The 20,124-nt window shown below is 37.2% G+C and overlaps 1 protein-coding gene and 1 pseudogene across 1 annotated transcript; both read left to right on the forward strand.

Moving 5' to 3' along the window:
- Positions 1-9,678: 9,678 nt before the first annotated feature.
- On the forward strand, positions 9,679-10,641 carry LOC119821049 (annotated as a pseudogene).
- A 6,541-nt stretch (positions 10,642-17,182) lies between these two features.
- Positions 17,183-18,148, forward strand: LOC119821205 (putative olfactory receptor 56B2). The gene has a single exon (XM_038340142.1). It carries the CDS (start codon positions 17,183-17,185, stop codon positions 18,146-18,148), a length of 966 nt encoding a protein of 321 aa, XP_038196070.1.
- The last annotated feature ends 1,976 nt before the right edge of the window (positions 18,149-20,124 follow it).

The raw sequence follows: 20,124 nt of genomic DNA on the forward strand, positions 1-20,124 counted from the left end.
TACTATATCAAGGCTGAGCAAGGTATACATCCAAAGAGAATAGGATCCCCAAAAGCCAGTACATGCAGTAGAGATAAATCCCAATGCCACTGCCAATGGCCCCTCAGTCTGCCCCAGCCATACAACTGTCAACCACATTCATAGTTTGGTCCTATGCTTGTTCCTTCCCAGTCCAGCTGGAGTTGGTGAGCTCCCATTAGTTCAGGTAAACTGTTTTGGTAGAAGAACCCTTCATGGTCTTGACCTCTTTGCTAATATTCTCATTCCTTCTACTCTTCAATTGGACCTTGGGAGCTCAGTCAAGTGCTCCAATGTGGGTCTCTGTCTCTGTTTCCATATGTTGTTGGATGAATGTTCTATAGTGATATTTAAGATAATCATCAGTCTGACTGCAGGGCAAGGCCAGTTCAGGCACCCTCTCCTCTATTGCTTAGGGTCTTAGCTGGAGTCATCCTTGTGGATTCCTGGGAATTTTTCTAGAGCCAGGTTTCTTGCTAACCCCATAATGGCTCCCTCAATTAAGATATCTCTTTCCTCTCTCTCATATCTATCCTTCCTCCATCTCGACTATGCCATTCCCTCAAGTTCTCCTCAACCCTCCCCTTCTCCTTTCCTCTTTCCCTTTTCCTCTTCCTTCCACCCCCACCCCCATGCTCCCAATTTTGTCAGGTGATCTTGTCTGTTTCCAGTTTCCAGGTGGGTCTATATATGTTTTTCTTTGGGTTCACCTTATTAGTTAGCTTCTCTAGGATCATGAACTATAGGCTCAATCATACTACAAAAGCGTTTGTTCACCTATGTTCATAGTAGCATTATTTGTAATAGCCAGAACCTGGAAACAACCTAGATGCCCCTGAACTGGAAGAATGGATAAAGAAAGTGTGGCACATTTACATATTAGAGTACTACTCAGCGGTAAAAATAATGACATCTTGAATTTTGCATGCAAATGGATGGAATTAGAAAACACTATCCTGAGTGAGGTAACCCAGAAATTACAAATTTTAATTTGTAAAAAAAATACAGAAATTTTTGGAATTTGAATATGGTATATACTCACTCATAAGTGGCTACTAGCTATAAGCAAAGGACATTAGGCCCTGTTTCTCTCACCTGTGGCCTCACATTGTTTTGCAAACTCGATCTTCCACAATAGACAGTCCCCTCCTGATGGGCAAGCTTTGAACAACTACTTCCAGTCCCCTAGGACAGAGCTTCTAGAGACACATTTTCCAGTAGCATCTTCAGAAAAGGAGCTGTGGGACCGTACTGAGCACAAACTGTTTTAATTCTTTGAGTAACTTGAATGATATGGGAGTATGTACCCTAAGTGGATTTCCTTGAGCTGCTCTTTGCTCCACTACAGGAAACAATTGAAATCCTTGCATATCTTCCCCTCTGCAAGCAACCTCACTGATGCTAGCCTGCAAGGGAGACTCATGATTAATGTTGTGTCTGCCTTGCTCATGGAGCTCTTTGTACTGTAGGTGGATCTAAACCAGTTATTATGGTAGGAAAAGAAGTACTCTTCTGAGATAAGAGGATCTGCAGTTTCTAGTTTTTGTTAAAATGATGTTACCAACTCTTCCTGTCTCTCAGCATTGCTGATTGCTAATGAGGGAGGTGAAGACTCCTTCTCATAGTCCTCTGAGTCATCAGACTCTGACCAAATGTAATCACCCAGTCCTGTAAATGCATCCAGCAGCTCCTCCAATGATGCAGAGGGTTTTCTTTTCCTTCTAGTCCTTTCAGGGGGAAGTACCTCCTGCCATTTGGGATTTAAATTCAAACTCTCTTGTTTTAGTGCCCAGAAATTAAGTGAATCTGTAGAGAAGTTTTCTGGCCCATATTTGTAATAATGCTGTTGGATTTTTATCCCAATATCTTTCCATGTTGCAGCATTCAAGGTTCCATGCTCAGAAAACTAAGGGTATAGCTGCTCTATAAATTCCAAAAATTTCTGTATTTGCTGCTGCTTTACTCGGGCTCCCTTGTCCTTTAAAATTTCTCCAAGCAACTGTAAAAGCATTTGATTACTTTTTTCCTTTCCCATAACTATAGTTACTATTTACGTGTTTTATTCCTGATTTTTTTGCCACAACTTTCTTTCTTTATTATCTTTTACTTATTTCTAAGTGCTCATTAATCACCTTGTACCTGCTGTGCAATTTTCTTGCAGAGTCCTTCATGTTCTCCCTTGTATGTCTGGCCACACTTATGTGTGTTTCAAGGTTCACTGGTCAATCTCATGTTTTAACACCATATGTCTGGGACCAGCCTCTTCAAAAATACCACTTGCCAGGGTAGGGACATGGGGGCTAGAAATATAAGAAAAGAGTATGAAGATGTGAAAATAATAAAACAGAAGCATAAAAAGTATCAGGAGGGAGTTCCAGTGACTACCAAAATTGCCCATGTTTAATTTCCAATTGCTGAAAATACCCTGACCCCAAGAGGTAGGAGTAAGAAAAAAATACATTAACACAACACGAGGAAATGAACAGACCAGTTGAAGGTCATGGGCTACATCCGTAGTTAAACATTTTGTTGCTAGAACAGACAAGTCTCGCTCACAACCTAGACCAAAACATTCTATAGACACACCACTCCCTGGGTGGAATCCATTGTTATCTCCTTAAAGGAACTGAAACCTTTGTTGGATCCTTAGACTTTTGTTTGTGGTAGAAACATATCTACTTTTCTATTCCTGAAATACAAGGTCTGGATATTAGCCATACCTGTTGACAACTACCTTGAGAGAGGAGAACTTGCTGACCTAAATCTAGGTGGTACCTTTGTTTGAGGTAGAAACACAATAACCTTGAAGGAATAGAGGTAAATTCCAACTTGCTGACCTTTGGTTAAGATGGAAATAGGGTCACACACGTTTTTGAGCCTCCACACTCTACAGAGGATGCCAGAAGACATACTTCTGTCTGAAGAGAAGATTAAACATTCCCAAAAAAGACACAAGGAATATATAGTCCCAGAATGGTTAACCACCACCAAACAACAGAAATTAATAAACTTCATTCAGTAATAACTTGCAATATTAACAGTCTGAACTTCAACAACAAAAGACACAGATAAACAGATTAGATTAGAAAACAGTATCCACTTGTTTCTGCATTCAAAAAACACACTTCACCACTAATGAGAGATGCCATTTTGACTAAAATGTGGAAAAGGTATTTTAAACAAATAAAAAGAAACAAGTGAGTATACCTATTCTAATATCTAACAAAATAGACTTTAAATCAAAATTACTCAGAAGAGATAGAGAAGACATTTCATCCTTATTAAAGGAAGAATTCACCAAGAGCATATTATAATTCTAAACATTTATATATCAAACAGGCGTACCCAATTTCATAAAAAGAAACACTATTAGATCTAAAATCACAGGTTGACCCCAACACAGTGATACTTGATGATGTCACTACTATATTCTCACCAATAAATAGGTCATCCTAACAAAAATTAAATAGAGAATCTCTGGAACCAAACATCATCGTAAATCAAATGAGTTTTTTCTAGAATACTAAAGAGCACAGTTTCTTCCCAGAATCCCATGGAACTGTCTCCAAACCTGAGCAGCATCCTTCAGTTCTTTCTTGAGAGCATGTGCACATATGGGCAGGACTGAGCCAGGTTAGCACACTTGCTTTCTTTCACACTGGTATTCAGCTAAGTAGTACTGGGGTGTTGCCTTCTGTAAATTGCTCAGGCTAGTCATCTGCAGGGTTCATGGTGTATTATACCTTCACAGTCAATGCTGTTCCAAACGCGTACCAAGCTCATGCTTGCTTCTCTGCAGCCCTTACAGTCTCTCTCTCCAGATCATCTCTTCTCATTTTCAGTGAGGATATGGACTAGCCTGGAGGTTGCAATTGACTACAGTCTTGTACAGGTGGGGCCAAACCTCTAGCTGCCACTCCTGGCTGCTGCTTCTGTGGGATAATGGCTCTCTTTTTTGAACATGCTTAATATATAATTCAATTGCAAGTGATAAAAATTTTGGTTTAAGAAGTTATTAACCAAATCTTTCTCAAAATATGTAATTATAGGTTAAGAGATATTTATTTGGTACCTTTAAATTATGTCTTTTCTCAAACATATTTTATTTATTTCTTTTAATTTTCATAATTAGTAGGCATACATAGTAGATGCATTAATTTGTTAAAAATTTAAAAGAATATAAAATTCGAGTTATTTGTTGTTTAGTTTTGCTGTGATCACCATTGCCATTTCTACTTTAGACATTTCAAATCCAAGCATATCTAATTTATTAAACTTTGGCTCAACTTCTAAGTGTAATAATGTTTATTGTCAATCCCTTTGAAAATAAGTAAGCTTATGAAAATCAGATCCAATGTTATCTAATGCTTTTTTCAAATTTTTAGTCTCACTTGTAGAGTTCTCAGGGCTCCATATTATTTCAAATAGATACAAAGTGAACTAAAAAATGAGACTTTGTATGTGAATGATTCAAATAGTTACTATTTTAATACATAACTCACAGACCTTTAACAGAATGCTGAAATTACTTTAATACCATGATTGTTATGTAAAATAGCACATTTATTCTCATTACCTTCATTATACAGATATTGGTGTGGGAGAATTGCCTGTAATCTGTCAATCAGGTTTTAAATAAATGCTGATTGGTCAGGCAGGAAGTATAGGCGGGAAAACCAGACAGGAAGTAGAAATGATGCAACGAGAACAGGAGAATTGTGGGAAGGAGGAAATTGATTCCTCCCAGTCCTGAGCAGATCACCAAGGAAGCAGGATGTGACCTGCCAGCTGAAAAAAATATCTAGTCATATGGCTAAAATAGATCAGAATAATGGTTTAATATAAGTCATAAGAGCTAATAAGAAAACTGAGCTAATGGCTCAATCAGCTTATAACTTATGGAGATCTCTGTGTGATTTTCTTTGGGGCTTGCTGGCTGTGGAGTACTAGGTGGGTCAGAAACCCCAACAAGCAGGCCCTCACGTTACAAAATGGCCCCAACAGTATACTCACAAACAGACATGTGCATAGTCCAAATGAAATCATATATTACAGGAAACAGTAGGATGGAAATCTCTGTCTACTTCTCATCCCATAGTGTTACCTTTTCTTTTTTTATTGTATTTTTAATTTAAATTGTTTTTATTAATCTATATATTTTTATCTGCTTCCCTCTCTTCTTCTCTCCTCCCCTTCAACCTTCTTCCAAGGTCCCCATGCTCCCAGTTAACTCAGGAGATCTTGTCTTTTTCTATTTCCCATCTAAATTAGATCCATGTATGTCTCTCTTAGGGTCCTCTTTGTTGTCTAGATTCTCTGAGGTTGTGAAGTATAGGCTGGATTTTCTTTGCTTTATGTCTAAAAACCACTTATGAGTGAGTACATATTATATTTGTCTTTCTGGGTCTGGGTTACCTCACTCAATATGATGTTTTCTAGATCCATCCATTTGCCCATAAATTTCAAGATGTTATTTTTTTCTATTGTCTAGTACTTCATTGTATAAATGTACCACATTTTCCTTATCCATTCTTTGGTCAAAGGGCATTTAGGTTCTGGCTAGGACAAACAATGCTTCTATGAACATACTTGAGCACATGTCCTTGTGGCACAATTGAGCATCCTTTGTGTGTATACCCAAAAGTGGTATTGTTGTGTCTTGATGTAGGTTGTTTTCTAATTTTCTGAGAAATCACCATACTGACATCCAAGGGGATTGTACCTGCTTACATTTGCACAAGCAATGCATGAACCTTCCCTTTTTACCACATCTTCTGCAGAATAAGTTGTCATCAGTATTTTTGTTCTTGGCCATTCTTACAGGTGTAAGATGGAATCTCAGAGTTGTTTTCATTTGCATTTCTCTGATGGCTAAGGATGTTGAGCATTTCCTTAAGTGTTCTTAACTATTTGCTGATGATATGATAGTTTGCATAAGTGACCCCAAAAAGTCTACCAACAAACTTCTACAACTCACAAACACCTTCAGTAATATAGCAAGATACAAGATTAACTAAAAAAAATAAGTAGCCTTCCTTTACACAGATGATAAATTGGCTGAGAAAGAAATCAAAGAAATATAACCTTTCACAATAGCCACAAATAGCATAAAATATCTTAGAGTAACTGTAACCAAACAAGTGGAAGACATTAAGTTTTTGAAGAAACAAATAGAAGATACCAGAAAATGGAAAGATCTCCCATGCTCTTGGATAGGAAGGATCAACATAATAAAAATGGCAATCCTACCAAAAGCAATCTATAGATTGAATACAATCCCCATCAAAATCCCAACACAATTTTTCATAGACCTTAAAAGAACAATAATCAACTTCATATGGAAAAACAAAAACCCCAGGATAATCAAAACAGTCCTTTACAATAAAGAAACTTCCAGAGGCATCACTATCCATGGCATCAAGTTCTATTATGGAGCTACAGTAATGAAAACTACTTAGTATTGGCATTAAAACAGACAGGCTGACCTATGGAATAGAATCCCAGTTATTAATGGAAAACCCAGTTATTAATCTACACACCTATGAACACCCAACTTTTGACAAAGAAGCTAAAATTATACAATTTTATAATTATACATTATAAAATCTTACAATGGAATCTTCAAAAATGGTGCTGGCATAACTGGATGTCAACATGTAGAAGAATGAAAATAGATCCATATCTATCTCTAGGCACAAAACTCAAGTCCAAACAGATTAAAGACCTCAATATAAATCCGACCATGCTAAACCTGATAGAAGAGAAATTGGGAAATAGCCTTCAACACATGGACACAGGAGACTACTTCCTAAATATAACAGCAGCAGCGCACAGACACTGAGATCAACAATAAATAAATAAATGAGAACTCCTGAAACTAAGAAGCTTCTGTAAAGCAAAGGACACAATCAATGAGACAAAAAGGTAGCTAATGAATGGGAAAAGATCTTCACCAGCCCCACACATCAAACAGAGGGCTGATTTCCAAAGTATATAATGAACAAAAGGAATTAGACATCAAAATTCCAAATAATCTAATTAAAAAATGGAGTACAGAACAAAACAGAGAATTCTCAACAGAAGAATCTCAAATGGCTGAAAGACACTTAAGGAAATGTTCAGCTTTCTTAGTCATCAGGGAAATGCAAATTAAAACAACTGCGAGATACCAACTTACACAAGTCAGAATGGCTAAAAACAAAATCAGCAATCATAGTTTTTGCTGGAGAAGATGTGGTGTAAAGGGAACACTCATCCATTGCTGATGGGATGCAAACTTGTACAACCACTCTGGAAATCAGTATGGTGGTATCTCAGAAAATTGGGACCCAGCAATACTACTCTTGGGCACATACCTGAAAGATGCTCAATCCTACTACAAGGACATCTCCACAACTATGTTCATAGCAGCATTATTTGTAATAGCCAGAAACTCAAAACAACCAAGATATCCCTCAATTGGAGAATGGATAAAGAAAATGTGGTGCATTTACATATTGGAATGCTACTCGGTTGTAAAAAAACAATGACATCTTGAAATTCACCTGCAAATTGATAAAACTAGATAAAACTATCCTGAGTGAGGTAACTCCGTCCCAGAAAGATGAACATGGTATGTACTCACTCATAAGTAGATACTAGCTGTAAAGTAAAGGATATTGAGCCTATAGTTCATGATTTTAGAGAAGCTAAATAACAAGGTGAACCCTAAGAGAAATATACATAGATCCACCTAGGAAGGGAAAATAGAGAAGATTACCTGACAAAATTGGGAGCAAGGGGGTGAGGGAAGAAGGGAGGGTAGAAGGGGAAGAGGAGGGGAGGGGTGAGGAAAACATAAGGAAATGTGATGGTCGAGTTGGAGGAAGAACAGAAATAAGAGCAAAGGAAAGAGATATTTTGATTGAGGGAGCCATTATGGGGCTAGCAAGAAACCTGGCACTAGAGAATTTCCCAGTAATTCACAAAGATGACCCCAGATAAAACCCTAAGCAGTAGAGGAGATGGTGCCTGAACTGGCCTTGCCCTGTAGTCAGATTGATGAATATCTTAAATGTCACCATAAAATCTTCATTCAACAACTGATGGAAACAGAGACAGAACACACATTGGAGCACTGGACTGAGCACCCAATGTACAATTGAAAAGTAGGAGTGAGAATATGAGCAAAGAAGTCAAGACCACTGAAACAGTTTACCTGAGCTAATGGAAACTTACCAACTTTAGCTGGACAGGGAAGAAACCAGCATAGGTCCAAACCAGTCCCTCTTAATGTGGGTGACGGTTGTATGGCTGGGGTAGCATTAGGACTTATCCCTACTGCTTGTATTGGCTTTTAGGGAACCTGTTCTCTTTGGATGGATACTTTGCTCAGCCTAGATATAGTAGGGAGGGCCTTGGACCTTCCCCAAAACAATGTGCTTTATCCTCTCTGAGGAATGGATGGGGGGTTGATGGGGATAGGTAGAGGGAATAGGAGGAGAGGAGGGAGAGGGAACTGGGATTGGTATATGAAATGAAAAAAGAGTTTTTTCTTTAAATAAATAATGATTTGTGACAGTTTTCAAGTTAAAAATAAATCTAAAATTCTGTTTAGTTTATTTCATTGATTTTTTTAAATAGTCTTTGCATAAAAAGGCAAAATTGGTTGCAATATTAGCATTTAAGATCTTGGCTCCCTTTGGCAAGGAGGAAAGAGAAAACTGGCTGTGGAGGAGTGTGGGTGCTGCTTACACAAGTGCATTCATTTGCTGTTTTGTTTTTGATTTTTTTGACAAGGTTTCTCTGTAGCTTTGGAGTCTGTCCTGGAACTAGCTCTTGTAGACCAAGCTGGCCTCAAACTCACAGAGATCTGCCTGCCTCTGCCTTCTGAGTGCTGGGATTAAAGGCTTGTGTTGGCTGCATTCATCTTGTTATAATGTGTCTAGTTTCACAAAAATGGATGTGTGTCAATTTGTGAAAGTGCATCATCTAACAAATATTTTAATGGTTAACTGATTTGGATATGAATCAGTAGTAGAGTATCCAGCATGTAGGAGGCCCTAAATTCAACTCACAGCAAACCCAAAATAAAAACAAACAAAATTTAATTATTATATTCATATTGCACACTCTAGTCTATTTACCATAATGAGATAAATATGTATTTGATTAATCATGTCCATATATACATACTATTAATAAAAATTTTGTCATATATAAGTAGAAATGTAGAAAGATTTCTGTTCTAAAACACACTGCAATCTAAGATTGTAGCAAAGAAAAATTTGTACATTAAAGTCTCCCTTGGGGTCATATTTTAGGTCTCCAGAGAAACCATTAGTCAACTCAAATACAGCCATCACAATGTGATATCCAGCTATTTCCACTATGCACAGAAGATCATAAACAAAGTTATAATTTCATCTCATTTTCTATTTCTTAATTGGGAAATAGAAGGAAAGCATGATCCATAGAATTTCTGGTTATTTGATGAATTAAAAATATAACGTGCCATCTAAGCAAGTTCTTACATCATGATAATAATTAGTGTTGGTGACAACAGGATGGAAGCATGAAGACATAATTTATCCACAGTTTCATACCCTGGGTATGTCTGCATCCAACCCTGTCACAGAGATAACCAGGAATAGAATGGGGGCATTTTTTTATTAGCAAGACATGTTCCAAATTCTCAGAGATTCCAATAGCTCTAGGTTCCAGTTATCTGAGTTCATTCTAATGGGAGTTCCAGGTATCCTTAGCTGGCAGCACTGGCTCTCCCTGCCTCTGGCTTGGCTCTATGCTTTGGATCTCATTGCCAACACACTTATTGTGATTGTCATTTTCCAAGAGGCATCACTGTGCCAGCCTAGGTATTGTGTAGGCATCCTGGCTATTGTGGACATGGGCCTGGTAATTACCATCATGCCGAAGACTTTAGTCATCTTGTGGTTCAATGCTAAGACCATCAGTTTCATTGAATGCTTTGCTCAGATATACACGGTCCACTTTTTGTTGCCATGGAGTCAGGCATCTTTGTCTGCATGGGTATAGATGGGTATGTAGCAATTTGCCAACCACTGAAGTACACTTCAATAGTTACTGAATCTTTTCTGGTCAAAGCAACTTTGCTTATAGTCCACAGAAATTGTGTGGCTCCCAAGTCAGTTCCTGTGTTGGCTGCTCAGGGAAATTACTGTTCCCAGAATCAAATCAACCACTATTTTTGTACTAACTTTGGGGTCACTAGCCTGTCTTTTGATTGCAGGAAAATCAATGGCTTTAACCACCTGGTCTGGACAACCTGGCTTGGACAATCATGGGAGTTGACCTGGGTTTGATTATAATTTCATATGCTTTAATTCTTCCATATATGCTGAAGCTAAACTCTGCAGAAGTGGCATCTAAGGTCTTAAGTCCCTGAACCTCTCACCTCATCCTAATCCTTTTCTTCTATACTCTCATTATTACCCTTTCCATCACTCATACTGCAAAAATAAAAGTTCCCCTCATCCTGTTTATGCTGAACGTGATGCACAATGTTATCCCCCTACTCTGAACATCATGGTGTATGCACTCAAGAACAAAGAGCTAAAACAAGGCTTATACAAGGTGTTTAAGATGAATGTCAAAGTAGACTAAAACTGAGAAAACACACATCATTTTTACTTTTTCAAAACTAGGATGTTTGGTTGTACTTATTAATCTTTTTCTTAATATTATTTATTTATTTATTTATTTATTATTTATTTATTTATTTATTTATTTATTTATTTATTTTGTATACAATATTCTTCTGCAGGCCAGACGAGGGCACCAGACCTCATTACAGATGGTTGTGAGCCACCATGTGGTTGCTGGGAATTGAACTCAGGACCTTTGGAAGAGCAGGCAATGCTCTTAACTGCTGAGCCATCTCTCCAGCCCCTGTACTTATTAATCTTAAGGGCATAATAGGCAACATCCTTGAAAAATCTGTATAGTGTCTTAATATTTATTCTCAATATCACTCAGAATAATTATTTTTTGAAATAGAATCTCACTTTTGTGGTCCTGGCTAGACTCAAACTTGCTGTATAAACCAGGCTGGCCACAAACTCTGAGAGCTTTAGTCTCCTCTGTTTTCTGAGTATTGGGATTAAAAGTATGGACCATCACATTCAGCAAAAATAAATTTTTTGAAAAATCACAAGTCATGTTATCTAGTAGTTTTCTCAAAGTTATTAGTCTGGCTTAGACATTACTAAACACTCAATGAGTAATATGATTCATTAAAATAGATACGTGAAACCATCTATGAACTAAGGAAAACATAATAGTGTATGAGTCTAGGACTTTTTATGTAAAATAAAAATATGTATTCCCTTTGCAGAAAGAACATCTGTGAAATGATATTAATTATGGCTTTTAATTCAGATACCTTGCCTTTCCCATGGGTATACAAAGTCACACACATGCATGTGTACCTATTGAGAATGAATATGAAAACATTCAGTTGTTTATGAGCATCATACAAGTGGTAATAATGGAAATCCCCACTCTCAGTCCTTCTATGCAGGGTGTACTGATCTTTATACAGTCATTTTGAGCTCTAAAGTTTCTAAATAAAATATTGGATTTTCTCTTTAAGGCTAAGTCAGTTGAAATGTGCAGCTGTCAAGGGACAGAGATGTTAAGAGATGCACACACATATAGAACAGCATCAGATGGTTTTCGAACAAGACTGTCTTCTTGGACCAGACTGCACTCGGCTCTCTGTTTTGATATCCAGACAGTAGGCATTGCACAGGGTAAGCAGAAAAGCTTTGCTCAAGTTTACAGTGGCTTTGTGCATATACTAACTGACTAGAGCATCCATTCTCGGAACAATAGATTTGATTTTAATCATTCAGCTAAAAGACATTAATTTTCCGTGTGCAATGTTTATTTACTAATTTCTAGAATGGTAATTCAGAGTAGCCTTTCATAGGGAATATGAATATTGATCTTTTCTCTAAACAAATGGAATTATTGGAAACAGTACAAGTCATGTTACATTACCAGAGGAAAAAAAAAAAGAAGTATCTGGTGATGAGGTCCCCATATATTCAGAGTACTGTTGCTTCTTACTTGCTCTCACTGCTTTTCAGAAAGAGAATCTAACTATTAATGTTGAGAAAAGAAAATGTTTTTCAAGTTTCAGGGTAGGCAAGTAAGAACACAAACTAACCATTGGTGGGGCTTGAGTAAGTACAGATAGTAGATCCTTGCAAATTTGTCTTTTTATAAATGATATTTATGTTTAAACCTGTTGCATCCATAGACCTTCTTACTCATAGAGTAATGACTCTTTGTTTCAGAAAATAATCTAGTGCTGAAGCATTTTACATCTGTGTGGGAAACTTATAAATTGCTTCATAGTTAACACTCTGTTATTTACTATCACAATGCATCTTTTATTTGAGAGATTTAAAATCACATTGAAGAGACCAAAATTACTTGTATATTATTAAGCCCCGTACTACCTATTACATTTATAACTGTGAGGGAAATGCAATAGAAATAAGCAGGACATTTATCTTGCATGTTGAGTAATAATTGCTTCAGAATATAGCATATAGCCTCTTTGGTATATAACTTCCCTTCCTAGGTTAGGGCTACTCACATTCCTCCCAATTTTCCTACTTGCCATTGTTTTATGAAATCCTAAAAGTCTATCTGCTTATTCTTCGGGAAAGAGGAAGAAGCAAAGATTCCTTTCTTTGAGATGTTTTTTAGACTTATTTTATTTTATGTGTATGAGTATTTTTAATACATGTGTGTTTGTATACCATGTGTGCCTAGATTCCCTGGAACTGGAGTTATGGATGGTTATAAGCCACTGTGTGGGTGCTAGAAACCAACCCAGGGTTCTCTGCAGAAACAACAAGCACTCTTACCTCACTTAGCCAATTCTCCAGTCCATATTGTGGCAGTTTTATAGGCAAGAAGTTTATCTATTTCACTGTTTTATTATGTAGAATTTTTTGGATTTATATAACTAAAAAGTAGATTTAAAAGATAAGATTGATTTACAGTCTTAGTTGCTAATATTCTTGCTACATTGTGGAGAAAAGAAAGGAAAAATGATGACAAGGTAACACCACAGCTGTTGAATGCATTTCTTAGCTACAAAATGTATTCACTCTGTTAATAAACTTATATTTTAACATGTATCCTTTCTAATATGCATGTTACATTGTAGTAAATATGATAACTATTCAATTCAAAGTGTGTCTTAATTGCACAATAATCAGCTATAATGTACATATGTTCTAATAAATGTATGTCTCTGTGTAGATATTTATTCTTAGATTTATTTTGATAAGTTTTGCTCTTTACTTTATTATTTTGTTTTGTGTATGTAACATGTATGACTGCATATACGTCTATGCAGCATGTGCATACAATGCCTGTGGAGGACACAAGAAGGCATTAAATCTCCTGGAACTGGAGTTTCACATGATTGTGAGTCATGTAGGTGCTGGGGGATCAGACTCATGTTCTCTAGAAGACTATATGGTGCTCTTCACCACTGAGTCATCTCAGTTCTTTGTTATATTAATGAAATTTTTGAAAAGAAAAAATTAAATGTAAGGTTGAATACTAACCAATAAGAACAAATGCTTCTAAAGTGGTACATTCATGAAATAAAAATCTATAAGCCTGACTGAAGGAATGTGGTGACGATTTTTACCTAAAAGGAAAGACTTTTTATGTCAAAAATCAGCATTAATTTCCTTGTCTACGGTGAAAATTGTAGGACCTTGTATAGACTGGTTTATTAGCAAAGTGGATTCCAGCAGCAACTGAGAACCAGCTCACAGACTGTGATAATTAGGTTCTCCACTGTTTTATTTACACTGTGGGCTAACAAGCTGAAGAAGGCACATTCAGCATGCCCTATTATTTTGCTTGTGTAAAACTGTTGAACATAAGCCGGGCAGTGGTGGCGCACGCCTTTAATCCCAGCACTCGGGAGGCAGAGGCAGGCGGATCTCTGTGAGTTCAAGGCCAGCCTGGTCTACAAGAGCTAGTTCCAGGACAGGCTCTAAAAAAGCTGCAGAGAAACCCTGTCTTGAAAAACCAAAAAAAAAAAAAAAAAAAAAAAAAAAAAAAAAAAAAAAAAAAAAAAAAAAAAAAAAAAAAAAAAGAAAAAAGAAAAAAAAACTGTTGAACATAGAGATAAAGCAATTTAATAGCACAAGCTCTAATTATCTCATACTTGGTCTCTAGCTTCAGGACAGAAAAGTGATGTAACTACTCTGTTTAGTTTTTTCCCCTTTTCCTTTCCCCCCTTAATTTCTCTATATCAAATATTTGATCTATGATACCTAAAAGTGAGCATCACCCAACTGTTCTTGCCTTTGGTTCCTCACATTTGACTGACACTGATATACTTTCATTAATGTTTGCAGTGTATTTTAATGATTTGTATGGTTGGTGTTTTCCAAAATAGTTTTAGGGATATTGTGCACATGGGATTTTTTGCATATATATCTCTTACATATCTGTATTTTAAATATTGCGAATGTGAAATATGCTCATATATGAGGTCTCTAACTTTAAACAAATTATTACATTTATTTATTTTCTTCCCCCTTTCTCTCCCCTTCCCTCTGTCTGTGTGTGTGTGTGTGTGTGTGTGTGTGTGTATGTGTGTGTCTGTGTGTGTGTACATGTGGGCACATACCTGCCATGGCAATGGTATAGAGCAGCTCAAGGGACCATTTGTGAGAGTTAGTTCTCTCCTTCAAACATGGGAGTCCCAGGGATCAAACTCAGGTTGTTGGGCTTCTTTCTGGGCAAGTGCCTTTACCTGATGGGTCATCTCACCAGCCCTTCTATTAGACTGTAAATAACTGATGGGACTATACAAACAGTTTTTGTTTTTGTTTTTCTTGGTGTTTTTTTTTTTTACTACTATAGAGCTTTTTACGATTTCTCTATTCTATAACAGAACTTTTATTGAAATTTTTACTTATCCTTATTTAGCCGGGTGGTGGTGGCACATGCCTTTAATCCCAGCACTCAGGAGGCAGAGGCAGGTGGATCTCTGTGAGTTCAAGGCCAGCCTGATCTACAAGAGCTAGTTCCAGGACAGGCACTAAAGCTACAGAGAAACTTTGTCTCAAAGAAACAAAACAAAACAAAACAAAAACCCCAAAATTATTTATCCTTACTTAAGCGGTATACTTTAAATTTTTTATGTTTGCTGGTAGATATCTTCATGTTTTCAATAAAGTTCTATATAGACAAGAATTTAATAGTCTTTAAATTTTTGTTATATTTCTTCGTTTTGTTGACTACTTAGGTCATTAATTATTCATTTGTAAACATTGCTTGACATCAGTAGGACTATCATACCTTATTCAATTTTTAAAATATAAATACAAATTAAATATGTACATTAAAAGTTTTATTATTTTATGGGTGTTTTAGTATAATAACAGAGTTTCATACTCCCATTATATTAAAATGACAAAACAGGTAGAGTCCCATTAGTTTGTCATTTTTCTAATTTCATCTTATAACAACCTTTAAGGGTAGTTATTTATCTTCTCAAAGAAGAGAGATGAGTTTTGTTGAGGAATGTAAAGCTGTAGGTAGATTTGATGGAGTGGTAGGGGTGAGAGCACTCAGAGAACAGAGGGTTGCAGGAAATAAGCAACCTAAGAGAATGATGGGCTATCCAAGACCAGTCATGGCTCAGGCACAAGGGCATTTGTCTTTTCCTCTGTGAAAGCAATTATCAATGCCTCCAGAGTTTGATGCATTTGTCATTTCTGTCTAAACCTGTATGGTCCTAAGGATTTATGATGACTTGGGAAGAGGTCTTGGAGACCAGCCTCACAAGCATTTCTGCCTAATCCTGTATGGTTCTAGGGTTTTACTGTGACTTGGGAAGAGGTCTTGCAGACCAGCCTCACAAGCATTTCTACCTAATTCTTTATGGTTCTAGGGTTTTATCATGACTTGGGAAGAGGTCTCAGAGACCACCTTCAAAAACAGGCTTGTCTTGTAGTTCTTTCCTTCTTGCAAAAAAAGTTACCTTGAGCAGTGTCCAGCAAGAAATCTGATATATTAGGTTTTCCCACCACCCTACACAGCATTAAGTAGCCTCTTGTGATGTCTGCAAGTTTAGTCTAAGGAATAATCTTAACAAATGCTCCAGGCATCTTCCCATTAGATCTGACAAGGATGAAGGTGACCTTTCCTAAAGGTTGGAGGGTTGGAGGGTTGAAATTAGCATTGGTACTTCAGTGTGAGATTCCCAGTAGGATTATGTTACACCAGGATGGCTACAGTGGCACCCATATTTCCAAAGTGTGTGTGTGTATGTGTGTGTTTGTGTGTGTGTGTTGTGTGTGTGTATGTATGTATGTGTGTACCTATCTATCTATCTATCATCTATCTATCTATCTATCTATCATCTATCTATCTATCTATCTATCTATCTATCTATCTATCTATCTATCTATCTAATGTTCCGAGATAAAGACATTTTTCTACATATTTTTTTCAATTGTATTCAATGAATTATAGTATGTCTGCATGGACTGTTCCAAGAGCCAAAATAATTGTTACAGATAGAACAAGCTATTTATAAACATAATCAACAGAATTTAGACATCACAGGCCTTTAAATTATACTAATTTCTAATTGTATGTCTAGAGAGTATGTAGGTTTAGAGAGGACATTAACATATTTCTAAATCAGTTTCTTTAGTATAAATAGGCCCAATCCATTGTCTCAGCAAAATTTAATTATTTATATAAAATATACATAATCTTATCATTCAAAATTAACTGTATGAATAAAATATCCATATATATCCTTATATATCATAATGTAAAGGATGATGATGAACAAGGTACTGATTGTCTGTAATATCCCATGTGTCTGTATGGAGATAGCATAAACACAGTCTTTATTACGGAACTTAAAGGTTGAGTTAACAAAGAGGAAGTTCCACCTACCAGAGATGATCTTATTTCATCATATCTCTGGCTAAACCAGGTATCTGACTAATAAAAGCAGAAGGATGAGAATCATGAAGATGCCAGATCCTCCTAAATATAATGATCTGTCTTAAACTCCTTTCTGATGTCCCATTGCTAATCTAAACTAAAAACTTTAACCTTTTTTTCTTCTTAGCAAGAGATGTTCCAGGATCTGACCAATTCCAGCAGCTCTAGGTTCCAAGTGTCTGAGTTTATTCTGATGGGATTTCCAGGCATCCACAGCTGGCAGCACTGGCTTTCTCTGCCCCTGGCTTTGATCTATGTCTTAGCTCTCATAGCCAACACATTTATCATTACCATAATCTACCAGAAAGTGTCACTACACCAGCCTATGTATCATTTCCTGGGCATTCTGGCTATAGTAGACATGGGCTTAGCAACCACCATCATGCCTAACATTTTAGCCATCTTATGGTTCAATGCTAAGACTATCAGCCTCCTAGAGTGTTTTGCTCAGATGTACACCATCCATTGCTTTGTTGCCATGGAATCAGGTATCTTTGTCTTCATGGCTATAGATAGGTATGTAGTGATTTGCAAACCACTGAGGTACCCTTCAATAGTTACCGAATCTTTTGTTGTCAAAGCAACTGTGTTTATGGTCCTCAGAAACTGTGGGACTCCCAAGTCAGTTCCTGTGTTGGCTGCTCAGAGAAGTTACTGTTCCCAGAATCAAATTGAGCACTGCCTGTGCTCTAACTTGGGGGTCACTGGCCTGTCCTGTGATGACAGGAAAATCAACAGCGTCAACCAGCTGATCCTGGCTTGGACAATCATGGGAGGTGACCTGGGTTTGATTATGATTTCATATGCTTTGATTCTTCGGTCTGTGCTGAAGCTGAACTCTGCAGAAGCGGCATCTAAGGCCTTAAGTACCTGTACCTCTCACCTCATCCTAATCCTTTTCTTCTACACTGTCATTGTTGTCCTTTCCATCACTCACAGTACAAAAATGAAAGTTCCCCTCATCCCGGTTCTACTGAATGTGCTGCACAATGCTATTCCCCCTGCTCTGAACCCCGTGGTGTATGCACTCAAGAACAAAGAACTCAGACAAGACTTAGACAGAGTGATTCGCCTGGATCTGAAAGGTAACCACAAGTGAGAGATTCTCCTTTTTAACTTTCTGCACAATTACCCTTTATATTCTCCCATGATGACAAGCAGTAGAAGAAAATGCTATGGACACTATAGGAGGCTTGATTTAACATCAGGAATCAACTAAAATTCAGAAGAACAACAACAAAAAAATCACAATATTACTTCAAGTCTCCAGGAGTTGAAAATCTTTAGCATAAAGAGAAACATAATGATGCTATTTTTGTTCAAGAACCCAAGGGAAGAACTTGCAGGATACACATCTCAGTTTGTTCCTGGCTAGAATATAATTAATTTTGTATTCAAAATACAGATAATTTTGAATATATTGGCAGAGATATTTGCCAATTACCCTTTTAAGTTGGAGAGCTCATCCCCTGTATTTAATTCAATTTTTGGGAAAAGACATGAGTTACTTCTACCATTTGCTGCTTGTGAGTTTTTTACTAAAAAAAGTGTCTTGAATATAAGTTTTCCTAAAAAGACATGTAAATACCATCCTCTAAAAACCAACTGATAAAATGTTGTCACTAAATAGTGAGCATAATCCCAAAGAACCACAACAGCTGACCAAATACTTCCTAAGATGAGTGCACAAGAAATCAGAGAGCATTTTCTTTCTCATGGACATGAGGATCCTTCTATACTGTTCTAGAAATGTGAACAAAATTTTGTATTTTCCCAGGAAATTAAACAAATACAATTGCCACAAGACACAGTAAGTACTAAGTGTCAATATACTTTGATCATAACCCAAACAAAGGTTTTGAATAAAAACTTGTGTGTGAATTTTTTAGCATTCCTTGTTAAAAAGTAAACAATGTATATATCCTTTAAATACTGTATTGATGTGGCTCTATAAATGTGGACAAATGGAACAAAGTTTATTCTAAGAAGACGCTAAGGGAAAGGGGCCAGTGGGATGGCTTAGTGGGTGAAGATGACACATGGCCAAGCCTGAGGAACTGAGTTTGATTACCAGGACTCACATGATGTAAGAAAATGAATGACTTAGGCAAGTTGTCTTAGGGCCTCACTTGTGCCTGCTCCCACAAAGATGTAAATATAATTTTTAAATTAGAGTAGCCCTGTGATAACAGTATCGGTTTCATTATCATCATCATTTTACTATCTAATGATGTATCCAATAACATCATGATATAAACCTCAAAATGAATAAAGTTGACTTTCTTATAATTTGGCTTTTTTATTCATCTGTTTCTTTTATTTCCCAGCCATAGTCTCCTCCCACCCATCCTCCCTTCCCAGTCTCTTTCCCTCATTCCCTGCTCTCCCACCCCAATCTTGCCCCTTCTGTCTCCATCCAGGAAATGGTAGGTTTACCATTGCTTATCAAGTTGTAGTAAGACTAAGCACCACCCCATGTATTAAGGCTGGGCAAGGCTAACCAGTATGAGGAGTAGGGTCCCAAAACCAGTAAAAAAGTTGGAGACAGTCCCTGTTTCCACTGTTAGAAGTTTCACAAGAGGACCAAGCTAAGCAACTCTAACATATATGCAGATTGCCTAGATCAGCCCCATGCAGGCTCCTTGGTTGCCAGTTCAGTCTCTATGAGTCTGTGTGAGCCCAGATTAGTTGATTGTGTGAACCTTTGCATGGTGTCCTTGAGCCTCCCCATTCCTACAACTCCTTTCTTCTCTTCAGCAAGATTTGCCAACTCTGCCTGATGTCTGGATCTGATTCTCTGTATTTGCCTCCATCAGTGGCTGGATGACACCTCTCTCATGAGAGTTGGACCAGGTACCAATCTGGTGACAGGAAATGGTCAGTTCAGGTTACTTATTCACTATTGCTAGGACTCTAACCTAGGATCCTCACCATAGACTCCTTGAAGATTCCCCTGCACCATGCTTCCTAAAGATTCAGCACTCTCTCCCTCCATACTCCCCATCCTGATCACTCGTATTTCCATCCCTACCTTCCCTGCCCACTCAGGGAGAAATCTCTTTCATTTCCTATTTC

Source organism: Arvicola amphibius, chromosome 1, assembly GCF_903992535.2.
Source record: "Arvicola amphibius chromosome 1, mArvAmp1.2, whole genome shotgun sequence".
Lineage (NCBI taxonomy): Eukaryota > Metazoa > Chordata > Mammalia > Rodentia > Cricetidae > Arvicola > Arvicola amphibius.